Below are 12346 nucleotides of genomic sequence, written 5' to 3' on the forward strand. Positions count from 1 at the left end.
GCACTTCTACTATAGGGAACGAGTCGAAGAACGTGCTATAAGTTGCACATTAGAAACATAGCATGATGATCTATAGTATCAATTTCCATCTCCCACCCCTATGAATTTAAGATAGTCTTATATCTAAACTTTGGAAAGTTGTAGAATACCATATTACAAAATAAATAGCATACTTCATTAGGTAGATTCCAATTCCTTCAAAATGAAGGGATTCAAACGGGATCTTAGTGAAATTCTTGTACGGGAAAGTCGTAATAAACAACTAATACAACACCTACTCTTGGAATTGGGAGCATTACTTGATTTGGCTCAGTTTTCTTCGCCCCTCAGCCGATATTGGTCACGTAGGCCATGTACTTTTATCACTAATAATAGTACTTATATCGTTGCCAAAAAGAAAGTATGCCATCCAGCAAGGCAGCAAGCTATGCCAGGCAAAAATGGCCACGAACCAGGCCGGTCCTTCTTGCTCTTATCTTTCCACCTGCCCGGGTGGTCATGATTCATGAACGGCCTGACAACCTCTATAAAACGCACGTCCTTACACTGTCCGGCCACTCAGAGAAAAGACACACACCAACAGCGAGCTGCTCCCAAGACCATGGAGTCCGCCGCCAAATGTCGTTCTCCCGCCACCTTGCTGCTCCTGCTGCTCCTTGCCCACCTGCTTCCGTCCATGGCCACGAGCCACGTGGAGATGGAGTCCGTCTACGTCGGCCAGCGGGTCCTGCCCGTGCGCCTCGGCCGGCCGGCGTTCGGGCCGGAGAGCCTCGCCTTCGACCACCGCGGCAACGGGCCATACACCGGCGTCTCCAACGGCCGCGTCCTCCGCTGGCGCGGCCCCCTGCGAGGCTGGACCGAGTTCGCCCACAACCACAAGCACGAGTATGCGCGCACGCCACCGGCTTGCCGCCGCAGCAGCAGCTTGCACTCCGATCCGATCCCCTCGGCGTCGTTCGTGCACCCACGGCGGCGCACGCGCCATCGCTGATCAGCTTCTGATCGTGCTGCTGCTACCTGTGTGCAGGACGGTGGCGGCGTGCGCGGCGAAGAAGCGGCTGGTGGTGCCGGAGAGCGCGTGCGGGCGGCCGCTGGGCCTGCAGTTCCACCGGCAGTCCGGCGACCTCTACTACGCGGACGCGTACCTGGGGCTGATGCGCGTGGGGCGCCGCGGCGGCCAGGCGGAGGCGGTGGCCACGGAGGCCGGCGGCGCGCCGCTCAACTTCGTCAACGGCGTCGACGTCGACCAGGACACCGGACACGTCTACTTCACGGACAGCAGCGCCACGTTCCAGCGGAGGTACGTGCGTTTCTGTATCGCGAAAAATTGATCTCGCGCCGTATATGTTTTGTTATATACGCCCATATACGTGCCGTACGTGTATCTTTGGTTTGCTTAGTACTACCGATCGATCGTAAAGCAGTGGTAAATTCGAAGGCATGCGTAGAGGTGGTAGGCGTTGATTCTCGTGCCGACGTGTCGTTTCGTAATAACGTGGATGGTACGTGCGTACGTCAACGGTAGTTTGTACGGTACATCCACACTTGATGCGCTAATGGTAAAGCGGTCGAATCCTGTAAAGTCTGCAATGCAAGTATATGTGTACGAGAAGTCTAGTGTCTGTGTATTTTTCTTTTGCAAGTTTGATATAGAAAAAAAACATCATTTGCTGCTAACGCGCATGCATACCTAGCGTTATATCGATCTTTGTGCATTTATTTGAAGTACAGTACTATTGTGCATTGATTTTAAGTATAAATTAGTTCTACGTACAGTTTTAAGGCACTTTTTTTACTGTTTGGTCCTAGTTTGATCATTATATGTTCTGGCTCAGCTAAAACAAAATGCTTCTGTTATACTACTAACACAGCTCCGTTTTCTTTTACTTAGGCCACCTTTTTTACTATACCATAGCAATTTGCACCACCCGTTTTTTTTTCCCAAAAAGATGTTTAGTCCATATTTCCAAACAGATAGTACTAAATCGTATTATAAAAAATTGAAAGCACCAAACAAAAACAACCCCGCATGGTCAAATATCACTATATCAGTGTTAACATTTGAAACTCTGCGAGCACGGTAACAATTGTTGGGTGAGATGGAATATTGGGAGGACAGGACATGCATGAACAGTCTTGTATGTCTGGGCTCGAATGTACTACCTCTCCATCTCAAAAAAAAATGCAATTCTCACTTATCGAGGAGTCAAATAATTTTAAATTTAATCAAATTTATATAAAATTACTAACATTCATGCCTCCAAATAGTTTAGTATGAAAATACATATTAATCTATTAATATTTATTTTGTACCATAAATATTAGTATTTTGTATAAATTGGATCAAATTGTATAAATTTCAAATTAGTTGACTTATCGGAAACAAAAGTTGCATTCTTTTCCGGTGGGAGTGAAACGATTAGAGAGGCTGTGCCACACTATTGCCACATGCCGATCATTCATCCACGTCTCGCGTGCTCCATCCAATCGTGCTCGTAGTGGTGGTCACTTGAACAGTTCTTGTGAACACGATGCGCTCTGCATCCGGATCATCGTCTCCGCAGCGGAGTCGTCATCCCGACGAGCCTGTACGAACTCATTGACTTGCATGCGGCTGACACTGCCACACTGGCTAGGCTGTCCATGTGGGCCTGAGTTCGTAAAAGGTGAATCAGGGGGCGGTGACACGTGGGGTTCAGCGGTAGGCGTGGCATTTTACGGCGCTTCCCTTTCACCGCTTTCACCGGGCCTCCGTGTCACGTCGCACGGGGCGTCGACACGTGGTACTGCCGCTGCATTCAACAGTGGAGTACGGAGTACTACTCAGCTTATGCATGATGTTATTCTCCCTGGTTCCTTCCTCCAACCAGGAATGGATGGGTTGTCTTTCTTGCTTTCTTACATCGTTTTATCTTATTTTTAGTGAAAAATAATTACTACCTTCGTTTCTGCTTTTAATTAGTTAAACCAGTCCCAACCCACAATGTCCATAAGAAGTATCAATTTTATCATCTAGACATCAGCTCTAAAAACTACACCTCCAACCTATGATTTCTTGACACGGGGCTGTAATAAATTTTTCCTCCTCTCTCCTATTCTTCGTCGGAGATCGTGTCAGCACCATATATTGTACGAGATCTGATCGTGTCAACACTCATTGACTCTCTTGCCATCTCAACTTTTTGCCTACATGGTATCATACTTAATGCTCAACTTTTTACCTACATGGTACCATACTTAATGCTATGAAAATTTGAGGGTTAGTGCCAGTTATAGTATTAGTATTTATGTGTAAATGTAAACAATGCGATCCAACTTTGCATTGTTGGCCTGCCTGCATTTGTACCATCCTCGTGTCCATTCTCGGGCGAAGGCGGAGCCTCTTTGCATCTGTCAGGAGTTATTGACAAGTGTTTCCATACGGTAGGCTGTGCAAATGGGTCTGACGAGCTGAAACAAACCGGGAGGTCACACTCGTCCCGGTGACACTTCTAGGCCTCCGCCGTACGAGGCGCATTAACGGCTCTCGCTGTTACTCACCTGAGCCCCGTGTCCCCGTCACATGGACGCGCCACTGCTGCATTTAGGATATCCGAATTTATCCAATATCCGTATCCGCTAAAATCACAAAATGATATCCGTATTTATATAATTTAATATAATATTAAAATGGATACATCCGAATTCGTTTTTCTTAATGTTTTCTATCCAATTCCACATTCACGTTCGACAATATCCGACACATTCCGTATCCAATCATATTAAATTATTAGTTATCTCTATAACTAATGATAAATGATGTTAATTTGAACTATCATCAAAACTATTCGGAAGTAATCTTTATAACTAATAATTAATGATATTAATTTTACTATTAATAATATTGTATCCATAAAACTATTTAAAATTTATCTCTAATCTTAATGACCAATATCATTAAATTTAATAATAAATATATATGAATATTAAATTTTATTTTAAAAACTATTTTATCTATTTATTAATAAAAACATTTTTATATAGTTTTTCTTATTTATTGATAAATGTTTAGGTATTTATTGAAATATGTTTATCCATAGATTAATTTTTTTTCATAAAGTGCACTATTTTGAATAATTATTAATTAATGTAATATTTTCATGAGCAAGCTTTGTCTGTACTTGTTACATGCTCATACTTTAGTCTCTACTTGTATAATGATTTTGCTATTTAAAAATTATCAATAAATAAAATAGGTAAATGTTATCTTCAAATCGAGTAAATATCCGATAGATATCCAAATCTGAAACATTTGTTTTGTATTCGTATTCGAGAACATCCGAATTTGCATTCAACTTAAAATGTGGTAAAACGTGCTATTCGGATCCGATTCCATGCAAATCCAATCCGAATTCCATCGCTAGCTGCACTTCATAGTGCACACATGCTATTGCCTGGAAACATTTGTTGTACGCACGGCACGGCTTTACGCTGAAATCCGATCGTCACCGCATTTAATTTGTTTGATTGGGAGCATAGAAACTAACAGTATAGCCCGTACAAGGTTTATGCACATTGTTATGTGCTTTGTTGTCCGTGCAACGATTGATGACTAGTTAAAATCATTTGTGCAGCGACTACTTGACGATCGTCCTGACCGGCGACGCGACGGGGCGGCTGCTGCGGTACGACCCGGCCACGGGCGTCGCCGCCGTGCTGGCGTCCGGCCTGTCCTTCCCCAACGGCGTGGCGGTGAGCGCGGACGGCACGCACCTCGTGTTGGCCGAGACCGCGCGCTGCCGCCTGCTCCGCCACTGGCTGAGCGGGCCACGAGCGGGCACCACCGAGCACTTCGCCGACCTGCCGGGGTACCCCGACAACGTGCGGCTCTCCGACGCCGGCGGGGACAACGGCTACTACTGGGTGGGGCTGAACCGGGACAAGTCGTGGATGGCAGAGGGCACGACGCCCCGGTCCGTGGCCGCCGTCAGGGTCCGCGCGGCGGACGGCGGCGTGGTCGAGGCGCTGCGCGGGCTCGGGAACGCCACCGTCAGCGAGGTCGTGGAGCGGCCCGGCGGCGCACTCTGGATCGGCTCCGTCGACACGCCCTACGTTGGCCTCTTCAAGGCAGGCGGCCTCTCCAGCAGCGGTCGTCGTTCGTTGTAAGCTTGCTGTGTATGTAAGACCTCCGTCCAAGAAGAATGCAGACTCTCGTTTCCGATGAGTCAAACAATTTCAATTTTATCTAAATTTATATAAAATAATAGTCATTAGATTAATATAAAATAGATTTTCATACTAAATCTATTTAAAACATAAATGTTCGTATTTTTAGTACAAATTTAATTAAATTTTGAAATTGTTTAACTCCTCGGAAAACAATCCTTGAAAAACGAGAGTGCATTTTTCTCTTTGGGAGCGGAGGGGTAGGAAAGGGGGGCGCGCTCCGCTGCGCCCGCTTTGGTTTCACGCGCCGGTGGCCGTCAGAGTGGCGCGTGAGAAAGAGGAAACATACAACGCATGCTGATTATTTATAAACAAAGACGCGTGAGGAAGAGGGAACGTATAACACAAATTGTTTTGTCAATACGTGTTTTTTAAAATGTTTTGGTGTTGTTTTTGCAGTACTATTGGTTCTTATAATTTTCTTGAGGCCATCGATACCAGTCTTAAACACCAGAAAATATTTGGAAATTGATAAATAAAATATCATGAGTATAAATATTATTTGTTAATTCCAGGAAGTGAAGATCATAACAGGGCATTGGCACCCCAAAGGCCAAGCAATAGAAGCTATCAAAGCGGTAAAACAGTTGAAACAAATACAAAATAACTGAAAGAAGAAATAAAGCTGAAGGAGCAATATATGACCCAAGACCAAAGATGTAAAGAGGAAAACGATGAAGAAGCAGTGCAAGCTGGGCCACCAGTGCAGCAGGCTTTGCAATTGCAGGAAGGGTCCATGAGACAATCTCAGGTGTTAACTCTAGCTCCCTGCAAAGTGGAAGCATTAAGCATGTATTGAAAATGAAAAATTTTGTTATGGGAGGCAGATGATGGCATTCTTAGAGAGAAAGAATGCATATTTGACCCACGAACTGGCAGGAAACTAATCTTAGAAATGTCAACCTACATATTCTAAGAGGATGGGTTTACATGTGTTGGAAGGAAGGTACCTGTTGGTGGGCCTCGAAATGGACAACTCACCAGCTGATATTAAATAGGAGTACGAAATATCATCAATTTATCTCCTGATATGGTGTCTATAACTGATCGAGAACCTACCTATTGATATCAATCGACAAATCTGTTCAGTACAATTTGAACTAACTTCGAAATGCAATAATTTATCAAATACCATACTCTTGTAGTAATTTGATTCCGAAATCAATAATATATGGTCGAAGAACAGTGCAGAGCAGGAGTACCCAACGCTGGAAAAATGAGAAGATTAGTGAATGAAAACATAACAGATCATCCAACAATGATGTTACAGACTGAACCTAACAAATGAATTAATGAAAGAAACGTATATCAACAGATAAATGAAGGCAGTCTTATAAAAAAAACAAAGCATTTCAGATGGGTCACAAATAAGGAAACCAAAATAAGTTACTGCATATAATTAATGATTGCTACCCGGAACCTATGAACCGGTATTCAAATGATTTCTAACGTACCAAATAATTTATAGTTCAACCATCACATACTGATTACTTGAATTGGATGGCAAAATCAATTGAAGCTTGATTGCTTGGGTTCATTCAAGGCATCTTCATTTCATATCTATTAAAGAAATCAATCACGCATCCTAATTGGTGAGCTTATGCCTGCCCTAGTTCCTTCCCCGCTCTTAGTTTGCTTTACAGGAACCATTTTCGCGAGGAGGGTTCCAATGAATCCTTAATTGAAGCAGGCATAATTTATCCTGATGCATATAATGACAAAAGGCATTTGATGCAATTGTGGGAGCCCACAAAACATGTCTTCCTTTATCCAATCCATCAAAACACATTGCATTCCTTGGATGGAACCTGTAAACTACAGGAAGCATTAATAACAACAAAGTACTCCGATCCCATGTATTCTATATATACTCCTATGAAAGAAAAAGATGTTGGTCTGACCATTGTGCAGGCTAAACCCGCTGTAGGATTTCAGAAGAAGTAAAACAGTATAAAGATGGGCATAAGCTAAGGAAAATACATACTCTAAGATCACATGACAAATATGATGATCAGGTAGACCACATTCAGGCAACAATCTGATTGAGGCAAGTATCAGCACTTCAGGTGCAACGCCTGATACCCTGATGAATGATCGAATCCGTTCTGAGTCAATAATAATGGCTTACAGCACTGAAACAGTAAAACCATAAAGGCACACAGGGCTCTCAAAGTACAGAATTACAGATGGGGCAATTTGCATTATAAATACATGTACACTAAAATGAGCAAATAAAACCCACAATACCACAAATGGTCCCTTCCATTAAAAAAATCACATATCTAATGATCACTACTAAAAATCCATTTGTTCCTAAATGTTGAAGACAGTTTTCTTCACGATAATCCCATCCATATTGTTCTCATGCCTATTCATCACTATCAGAAAATTTTTAGTTCAATGTTACTGTTGGAAACGTCTCGTTTGCAGCACAATGCTCAACAGTGATGTGTTATGCCAGAAATTTATATTTTTATTGCATGCTTATAGGTAATCATCATCATGATATCGATTTAGAAACACAAATTTGGCACCTAAAAGAAACAAATCACAATCTAAGGACATTTTCTGAGCTAAGTGTACGCAGCATCTACTTTTGCAGTACAATGCTCAACAGTGATGTTCTAAGCCAAAATCTGTATTTTTAGGTTGCATGCCTGCAGGTAGTCACCATCATGACATCCCTTTAAGAACACAAATTTGGCAAGTAGAAGAAACGAATCACGATGTAAGGATATTTTCAGGGGTAAGTGGACACAAGGAAAAAAGAGCTCTCTAATGCGGTGAGCTATACTATACACTTAGTAGCCTTAGTAGTTGGTTAACATGCTATCTCTTCGAAATTGCAGATATCTAACCAGCTCCAATTTAATTACTCTTCAATCTGGAAAATGCAATGTGCTAATATGAAGACATCAGTACCTGTCTTACAGCAAAGGAAAGGCCGATGTGGCGATGTGTACCTAATTTCCATGTTACCCCATGAAGTTATAGCTACAATGCTCTTTAATATTTTTTGACATGAACAGCAGAGGGTGCTAAATTATTGACCCAAAACGAAGCCTGCAGGTTAATGGCTAATGCAAATTCCAAGGCATCCTAAAATTTGAGACAAAGAAGATTGCATAGTAGATTGTCTCAAATCTAGCAGGAACCGTTCCAGAAATTCGAGGGCTCCTCCACAAACCATACAGCAACTCAAATTAAAGAGGTAATCAGAGATACTGCATCTCGGAGAAGTTTCCCGTCTATGAGTTCAGAATCAAAAAACAACGAAACCATCACCCTATTGTCCAATCTGTAGAAGATCAAACTGTGGAAGGGGCTAAAAGTCATTACCTGCAGGCTGCGGCCTAATCCATTGCAGAAGGGAGTAGGAGTGGAGCACCATAACAGAAGAATCCAGCGTCGTCCCGGCACCTCGATAACGCTGGCCACAGGGCGACGGCTACGGAAGAGGTCGAGGAAGGCGAGTGCGTCACGCTCCAATCTGCCACCGCTGCCATAGTCCTACGTGCCACGCCTAGGCCAGCCACAGCACCTGCGGGACCACGCGGCTGCGCTCCGCCACCGTGCAACAACCGGTAGCAGCACGGGAGGGGACCCACGATGACGGCCGGGAGGGGCGGCGTGACGGGACGGATGGCGCCGAGGCCCGAGAGGGGCGGCGCGCGGCGAAATCCGGCGGCGCCAGCAGAGCGGCGTACTTGGGGAGGGACGCCTTGCCCCCGCGCTGCGCCCCACCGCGCCCTGGCCCGTGCGCCGCCCCCGCACGTCACCCTGCCGCCGCTCCTCACTGCTGCCGGTGAGGGGCGCGCGGAAGGGGGACGGGAGGGGCGGTAGAGGGCCGGTGAGGGGCGCCGCCATGCCTAGGGAGTGAGGAGGAGAGGGAGTCGGAGAGAGGGGTGGGGACGGGAGATCACTTTCGGTGTCTCGTAGCAAATTGGGTTTTCCGTCTGCTTCAAGAGGTTTTGCACTAGAGTTTTGTTTGAGTTTTCACATCATTGAATGGTCTTCACATCTCTACTAGTTTATTCGGAGGCTGTGCTACTACATGGGCTGGCTGAGCCGCCAGCTCAACATCGAAAGCAAACACCAAAACAGAATGAGAAAGGCCCAGCCCAGGTAATTTCGGGCCAGGAGGGTTTTCCACGCCTCGAAGCGGCCCGTGCTGTGACTGTGAGTGAATCGCACGAGCCGGCGGGACAGAGAGCAGGACAACGGATCCTCGCCGCCGACGCCGACGCCGACGCCGCCACTCGCCACTCGCCACCTGCCCACCTCCGTGGCTCCTTGCCCCGGCCCCCCGCTGCAAGCCTGCAACGCATCCTCCTCGCGCCGCACATTGCCCGGCGGACCGGCCGGTCCGCCCTACCTCCGTCCCGTAGGCGCCCCTGCCCCTGCCCCATCCCACCAAACCAAACCCTAGCCGCCGCCACCGCCAAAGCCGGTAGGGATGGCGAATTCATGGATGGCATGAGGGCGGCTCCCTCTGGTTCCAATCTCCCAACTTTCTTCCGCTGGTGCCTTGGCGGCATGGCCGCCTTTGCCTCCGGCCCTGGTTCTGGCGCCGCCTCTGCTCCGGATGCGGCTGCGGCTGAGAGGGTATTACGACTGGGGAAGGAGGTGGAGGTGGAGTGCGGCGACATCTCCGCCTCGCAGGAGGACCTCCTCGCCCGCGCCCCCTTCCTCGGCGGCGGCGGCGGCGGGGAGGAAGAGGCCGAGGTGTTCAGTACCCCTCCTCTTACTCAGGGCCAGCAGAGTCAACAGAGCCAGCAGGGCCAAGGGGTACAAGAGGAGGAGGAAGATGCCATCACCATGTGCTCCCTCCCGTTCACCCAGCCTTCCCCTTCCGTTCCCTCTTCGGAGGACAAGGAGGATCAGGCGCTGACGGTCTCCAAGCCGCGGAAGCCTCGGGTTTGCACCAGGAAGGTGAGAGGCGCCAGGATCAGGACTCCAACACCGAGCCCGAACCAGAGCCCTGACAATCGTAGCACCAGCACCAACACCAGCAGCATTGTCGACCCTCTCTATAGGGCTGTGCTCATGATCCCCACAAATCCTGCTCCACCCACCGCTGCTGAGGACCTCCTCGCGCTTGCTCGCAACCGCGGCATCTTCTAACCTCCCTAGTTCGCGGTCAGTAAGCATTCCGTTGTACCAATCAGTCCTTGACTTCAATTTTTGTCTAGACAATGTCTGCATAATCAATGTGTTCTGTAAGTGGTTTCTATGCACCATATATTGGACAGGAGCTGTCTAATATTTTATGTTAATGTCGGGATGCATTCGTTACCCTGGGAAATATTGAAGCGACCTACAAACATATTGAACATGTGCAAATGGTTTGCATTTTGTTAGTTTGGCACAAGAAAACTAGCTAGCCATGAGCATTTCACCATTCATCTTCATTGATGCAGTGCAATGTTAGTAGTAGAGCATTGTGTAATATCACTATATCAGTGCTGACTTTGTTATTTCATTCAGGTAACATTTTTCCTTCTGGGTTGCCCTGAAACTGACAAGCCTGGGACTAGATGATACTAACTAGTTCAAATAATTGTTAGACTGATAGATCTTACACTAGTTATTGGACGTTTCCATTTCCTGGACTGACTGGCATGACTGTGAAGCAACTTTGTTTCTCTCTGTCTGTCTGATGTACTGCATTTGAAATGACTCCCATCCATTTTATAAGATAGTGTGGGTTCTGTATGGCTATATATGAAAGCTGGGATAGAAATGGAACTAGGGTGGTGTTTTTGACCAAAAATGTAATGCAAATGTTTTGGAATCACGCTAACATTCATTGCAAATAGAATGGCAAAATCTGACTCTGTTTGGTTCATCTCTGCAAATAGATGATGGAAGCTAAAAATAACATCGATAAGGAGGGCCATAGAGACCTGAGAACACCAACAATGTCAGATATTGCTTATCCGAGAAGCTGATTTGGGAAATCCTGGGGATTTGGAGATCTCCAGGGTTCTTCAGTTGGTCAGACATCTCCCAGGCAGTTTACCTAGCAGCTAATCATTGGAGAAGGCTTAAGAGTAGAGACAAATTGGCAGAGCATCGTGCAATGCAGGGAAGCACTTCTGCACTTGGGCTGATGGAGAGCCAGGCCACTGCGCTTTGCTCGCAATCTCGTGCCTATAGTGATGAACTTGTTTGAGGTTATGTTTCCCATTGCCATTGGGACTTCTTGTACAAGGCTTGCTACGTTCTGCTCCAGTCCAGTAAGATGGTTCTGACTACCTGCTGGAATATAGGTAGTTATATCGCTTAAAGAATCGGGGACCATCCGGCGTTCGGCGCGTCCTTGCTCGCCGCGTGGCTTCAGCATTGCGCTGGTTGCCAATCGCGCCGTCGAGCGCTGGCCGGCAGGCGTCGATTGCCGCGTGTCCGCAAGTTCGCGTGCCGCCTACGTGGGGCGTCATTCTTGCGTCGCGAAGAAATCGAAGCCTCGGCACGCTGCTGACTCCAAAGGTCCGTAGCATTGTGTTGTTGTGCTAGGTGTTTCAGACCATCATGATTGTTGTTGGTGACCTCTATTTTTCCCTCTTTCTATTTCTCAAAAAGGAAAAAAAAAAGAGAGATGCCAAGCGAATGACCTTTACATTGCCTTTTGTTTCGCCTTTTTTCAGGGGTGTGCAGGTTGTCAACCAGCAGGAATTTTATCGTAATGTGAACCTTGGTCAGTCAATGTTAACATAACTATCTACTCTCAGTTCCTTATAGTAGTCTATTAAAACAGTGTCGATTCATAGTGCGTGGGGTTCCAAAGTTATTTTCATGATGATGAGCATTTCTATTTGTACCTGTACTTGTGTGCCTCTTTGCATATTTTACAGATTGTATGTGTTTACAGACCTTGAAGTTTGTATCTGATTGTACCAGCCTTTTTTACTTCTGCACCTTCCTTCATCTCCTAATTAAGATATTTCTTCGCTGATAGCAGGTTCCATTGTGTAATAATTTGATGTGGTCTGTTTGCAGCAGTTTCCCCCTCTAATTAGATGCTTTGAACTATTTCAATTTAGTCGCCCATTAATTCCCATTTATCCATAGCCTCATATGTTACCTAACAATATCCTGTGCAAGAGACCTGCCTCCCTCATTTAACCTCTGAAAAAATTCG

General features: G+C 46.0%; 2 protein-coding genes and 1 long non-coding RNA gene across 3 annotated transcripts; 2 read left to right on the forward strand and 1 right to left on the reverse strand.

Annotated features, from left to right (window-relative positions):
- Positions 1-543: 543 nt before the first annotated feature.
- Positions 544-5240, forward strand: LOC101762508 (protein STRICTOSIDINE SYNTHASE-LIKE 10). The gene is made up of 3 exons (XM_004956639.3): positions 544-885; positions 1028-1300; positions 4614-5240. The coding sequence occupies exons 1-3, from the start codon at positions 602-604 to the stop codon at positions 5143-5145; spliced, it is 1089 nt and encodes a 362-aa protein (XP_004956696.1). The 5' UTR covers positions 544-601; the 3' UTR covers positions 5146-5240.
- Positions 5241-5679: 439 nt separating this feature from the next.
- LOC111256276 lies at positions 5680-9173 on the reverse strand. The gene is made up of 2 exons (XR_002676297.1): positions 8545-9173; positions 5680-7288 (listed from the first exon to the last, which is right to left on the reverse strand). It is a non-coding gene; the product is annotated as an uncharacterized LOC111256276 (long non-coding RNA).
- A 197-nt stretch (positions 9174-9370) lies between these two features.
- On the forward strand, positions 9371-11824 carry LOC101762912. Its single transcript, XM_012843482.2, has 2 exons — positions 9371-10344; positions 11067-11824. The coding sequence occupies exon 1, from the start codon at positions 9673-9675 to the stop codon at positions 10327-10329; it is 657 nt and encodes a 218-aa protein (XP_012698936.1). The 5' UTR covers positions 9371-9672; the 3' UTR covers positions 10330-10344; positions 11067-11824.
- The last annotated feature ends 522 nt before the right edge of the window (positions 11825-12346 follow it).

The sequence above is a fragment of the Setaria italica genome, chromosome II, assembly GCF_000263155.2.
Source record: "Setaria italica strain Yugu1 chromosome II, Setaria_italica_v2.0, whole genome shotgun sequence".
Classification (NCBI taxonomy): domain Eukaryota; kingdom Viridiplantae; phylum Streptophyta; class Magnoliopsida; order Poales; family Poaceae; genus Setaria; species Setaria italica.

Excerpts from the sequence above, each read along its gene's own strand:
- LOC101762508 (XM_004956639.3), top strand. The coding sequence starts at position 602 with ATGGAGTCCGCCGCCAAATGTCGTTCTCCCGCCACCTTGCTGCTCCTG. Across the intron at positions 886-1,027 it reads GCCCACAACCACAAGCACGA|GACGGTGGCGGCGTGCGCGG; the intron begins GTATGCGCGCAC and ends ACCTGTGTGCAG. Across the intron at positions 1,301-4,613 it reads AGCGCCACGTTCCAGCGGAG|CGACTACTTGACGATCGTCC; the intron begins GTACGTGCGTTT and ends TCATTTGTGCAG.
- LOC101762912 (XM_012843482.2), top strand. The coding sequence starts at position 9,673 with ATGGATGGCATGAGGGCGGCTCCCTCTGGTTCCAATCTCCCAACTTTC.